This window comes from Lineus longissimus, chromosome 3 (genome assembly GCF_910592395.1).
Source record: "Lineus longissimus chromosome 3, tnLinLong1.2, whole genome shotgun sequence".
NCBI classification, from domain to species: domain Eukaryota; kingdom Metazoa; phylum Nemertea; class Pilidiophora; order Heteronemertea; family Lineidae; genus Lineus; species Lineus longissimus.
The window spans coordinates 19,940,758-19,945,201 of NC_088310.1; the positions used below are offsets into that span (position 1 = coordinate 19,940,758).

At 39.5% G+C, this 4,444-nt stretch overlaps 1 protein-coding gene across 1 annotated transcript; it reads right to left on the reverse strand.

Moving 5' to 3' along the window:
* Positions 1–582: 582 nt before the first annotated feature.
* Positions 583–3,726, reverse strand: LOC135484148 (mRNA decay activator protein ZFP36L2-like). The gene is made up of 2 exons (XM_064765316.1): positions 3,586–3,726; positions 583–3,302 (listed from the first exon to the last, which is right to left on the reverse strand). The coding sequence occupies exons 1-2, from the start codon at positions 3,637–3,639 to the stop codon at positions 2,100–2,102; spliced, it is 1,257 nt and encodes a 418-aa protein (XP_064621386.1). The 5' UTR covers positions 3,640–3,726; the 3' UTR covers positions 583–2,099.
* Between the last annotated feature and the right edge of the window lie 718 nt (positions 3,727–4,444).

Consider the following 4,444-nt stretch of genomic DNA (forward strand, 5'->3'; position numbering starts at 1 on the left):
GGGACAGTTCCATTTTGGGCAGTCCTTGGTGTGCTTTGATACTATATTACTAGTTCCATGACATTGCCAAGTGAACTCATACTTGTAGAACCATACCAAGATAACAGATGCAACATAGAAATTCTCCATTTCGCCCACCGATTGGTGATATTCTCACAGGGTAAGAAATGGAAAGGTTCAATATCGCACCCTTCATCTGAAATGGTCCAACGTTCGAGTTTGACAAGGGGGGAGGGTAATGCAGGTCTGGCTGGATGTGCTCCATTCCAAAACCAAGTCCAGCGCTTGGTCTCGTGCAATGTTCTTCAAAGCAGCACAGCTGTCTTCCTGGGTTGGGGCCCAGATCATCTTGCCACCAGAACAGACTGTACTGTGCGATTGTTGAAGTCAAATATGTCATGAATTTAGGACATGACCATAGTTCCATCAGACATGAACTATGGACTGAAATCTATGTGGGAGATATGGCTGAATATAGGCCATAGCACAGCAGACAATAGGCTTGGCTGTCTGGTTTTGTAGAAGGTCACAAAACAACTTCACATCTCGCACAAGAGACAAGAAACGTTGACAAACACATGATTTTACAAACTTTTCGCAATGTTTTCTCAATTTTATGAAATGATGATCATATAAATATAATGGTATACACAGTGAGATAGCAAACATGCGATTAAAACATAAATGCAATTGAACGGTCTCCATCAACTTAATTCACTCTACCTCTCACTTTCTCTGCATGTTATATTATCTTTGGTGATTTCTGTCATAATTTAACATAAAAGGAAGAATATTAATATTATACACTATTCTATCTGCGTTCATATAAATACTGGGTATATAAACTTACCAAATGCAATGATTTAATAGTTCCAAATTCAAATAAATAAAATTAAAAAGTTAATCTGTCCAAATAATATGGGACTACCTGTAAAATATGAATTATTCAAATATTGGAATGGGGAACACAAGGGAGTGGGAAACAAAATCCAAATTTTGCATTGAATTTTGGTAGAGTTGAACATTTTGATGGAAGTTAAAGTTCTCATTAGAAAAGTTGAGCATGTTAGACTTATGGAAGTTTGCGATTGCACAAATCAAGATTTTATCAGCACAATTCGTACATCAATAGTCTTAACAGTCAACTGATTACACTTTTAGTCTTATTAACAAAATGGAAATGGTTACAATACCTTCACGGGTAGACCCACATGGGATTTTCAAATAGGAGTACAAGACTCAGTTAAAAAGATCCACAACACAAATTTTACGGTTACTTGGCAGTGACTCAGACTTCTAGAAAGAGCTTGGCAGAGGCAAACACAGTTATAACATCTATCTATCACAATAATAATAATCATTAAGTAAGAAACCGAATTTGACCCATTTCAAACTGGGTAAATATGAAAAGAATTGCAAAAGATTGAAGCAAAGAAAACTGACAGAACTTGTCATCTAAATACTATTTCTAACACCAAGGGATTCCTATTCTAGACTCATTAATCACATGATTTTTTCAGAAAATTAGACTTGTGATTTGCATAGATTATTTCTAATGAACTATAACTAATTACTCTATAATTATAAAAATATGTTGATTTTTGTTTCCTACTTGGTCATCAATTATTTACAGGCACCCCTTCAACACTTTACAGGAATCCCAATTTGGGAACCATTGGAAGACAGTGGCACTGGGCCCACAAACAAATATTTGGGACTTCAGTGTGCTTTAAAGGCACAGTCATCAAGAAAACTTCAAAAACTATATTATACATATGTACAGAATTTACATGGCTATACAAAAAGTGGTTAGAAAATCTGCGCTCAACTTCAGCAGCAGCGAGTTCAGTTGCCACTTTGTGGCGAACATGCAATCTTTAATTCTGTTGAATTGAAGCTTGCGTTGTTCACGTGTATCAAAATAAATAATTCTCAATAGAAATTACACATATTACAACTTGTTCTCAAAGATTTCGCCCAGTAAATGTCACTGTATTAAAATACTGCTTTTTAAATATAATAATATATAAAACTTCATATACAAATAACTTATAATCCCTAAGTACAAGTCCCTTTATAAGGATTTCGGGTGGTGTTCTCTACTTGTCATCGACAGAGATCCTTCTGAAGATGGGCAGTCTAATCGCTGACGTGTTCCTGGGTGAGCCACCACATGAGGAGGGTAGGCTGGAAACAGAGTCACCAGAAAGCGAGTCTGGTGGCGATGGTGGTGAATTGAACACATCATCTCGGTATACTGAGTCATTGTTATTGCGCTGGTTTATGATGTAAACGCCATGGTTAGCACTAGAACTAAGACCAAGTTGTTGGGTAGTTTGCACATCCAAAGGAGCATAAATTGTGGTCAGTTCATTGGAGATGTTGGTGAAATTGAAGACAGTACCACTAGCAGGAGGAGCTGAAGATGGAATGGACGTTGAAAACTTGGCATTCACCGTATTGCTAGTTGGCTGCTGCTGCTGTTGCTGGCGATAATCCTCGAAGAAAGTTGGACTGGAAGTTGGGCTGCCCGACATGCTGGACGGCGGAGAATCGGCAGTGGAGCCAAGGGACAAGCTCAATTGGTTGTAAGCAATGGCCCTTGGTCGCTGGCTGACTTGTTGTGGCAGGCTCGGCTGGTAGCACTGATTCTGCTGCTGCTGCTGGCGCTGCAAGTTTTGGAGTTCCAAGATGGACTGCAGACACGGCATTGGTGGACCCATTGGCGCTGGTTGTTTCAAATCGTTGATGTGGTTCAACTTGCGTTCGTCTTCATTATGAATGAAGTGACACCTTGGTCCATAGGGACAGAAACCAACGGTGTGGTAGGTACGGCACAGTTCGGTTTTGTACTTGGGATGGCGGGCCAAATTGCGAAGCTCATGCATGCCATGAGCAAACTGACATTTGTCACCGTATTTGCAATGTCCGTTCTCCTCGAAAGGTCTGCACAGCTCAGTTTTATAACGACTCGAATTGATGTTGTTATTCCTCTGGTTATCCCGATTTCTGATGTCAGTGGCGTCGTTTACGCTCATGCTGCGGTCAATCTTCTTGGAAAGTCCCAAATCCCGATTCATCATCATTTCATTGACGTTGAATGGCATCGTAAACGACCCAATCGATCCTGAAGAACTCATAGAACTGGCAGGGCTGATTTTGCCAGAACTTGATGGAGAAGATGGAATAGCGCTGGTGGAAAATCCACGCGCCCTTGGGAAACTGTTGACAGGGGCTCCCACAACCTTACGATCATAGTTGATGGACATCTTTCCGACGTGACCCACAATGTTCTTGCGATTCTGAAAAGACAAAATAAGGAAACCGTGAGAAAATCTGACAAAAACATAGCTGTATAACTGGAAAATGCTATACACAAGTCTAGAAGGGAGATGTAGAAACTTATGATGACCAACACCACTGAAAAGTGACAGTTAACAACAGCGATCGAGTCTGAAAATTTCAAATGTCATAACAACATGGCTGCACCAATCATGCCGTCGAAATCAGACCATGTGGTCTGGAGAAAACCGCCGAAATCGAGTTGCCTTTCATAATCATCGTAAAATGTGAAAGTTAGCTTACCTGGCAAAGAACATCACCAACATCATAGAAAGCAGAAACTAAAGCAGTTGACATGATGTCGAAATAGCGCACAAGGTTGGCTTGAAGTAATCCAATTCGATAATAATAATCCAAATTCACGACCTTCTTAGCTCAAGCACACCTCACAATCTGTCATACTGAGCGGTGCGCGCTGAATATAATAGCGGGTAGGTGGGCGGAGCCTAAAAGCTTTAGCCAATCAGCGCTCACAGTAACAAATCGCTTGAGTGAGTGGCTCTATTTCAACGAACACGTGTTTTTGGACCGATGGCAGAGAGGAATTAACTTTTTATCCCTCTTTTAAATTTTATTCGTTTATCAATTTTGCTATCAAACAACTTATATACATGGGGCAAACTGATTATTGCAATATACTTTGTTGATTTCAGTGATGTGAAATAAATTGTTTTCTTGTTGGATTTTTAATGTCACACATAAGGGATTATTTCTCCATCCAACCTCATATTATTGACAATTTTGCTGAGGATTTTTGAAGGAAATAGGCTTTGGACTGACATCAAACACTAGAGGTCACTAAATAAAGAATATTTAGAATAAAACGTATCAATCAATTACCTGGCTCGTCATGAGAGAACTCAACCCGTTATTTTTTTCAAGGTCATAAACGACATTCAATCATGCTCTGAGCACTTGGCATTGACGGGCTTGTCATGATTTTGATACTTAGTCATGAAAGTCATCCAACAAAAGTGTGAGCGCTCCTTTGTTTTCTCTTTTTTGTTTACATCATATACTTTAGTGCACCTCCCTGTTCACGATCATAGTCATTTACAATGATAATTTTATTTTTTGACAGAGGAAAATGCCTGACCACGCT

What these genes read in the sequence shown, in the direction of transcription:
- LOC135484148 (XM_064765316.1), bottom strand. Translation starts at nt 3,639, where the DNA reads ATGTCAACTGCTTTAGTTTCTGCTTTCTATGATGTTGGTGATGTTCTT. An exon ending in TTGGTGATGTTCTTTGCCAG is followed by an intron (nt 3,303 to 3,585) that starts GTAAGCTAACTT and finishes TTGTCTTTTCAG; the next exon opens with AATCGCAAGAACATTGTGGG.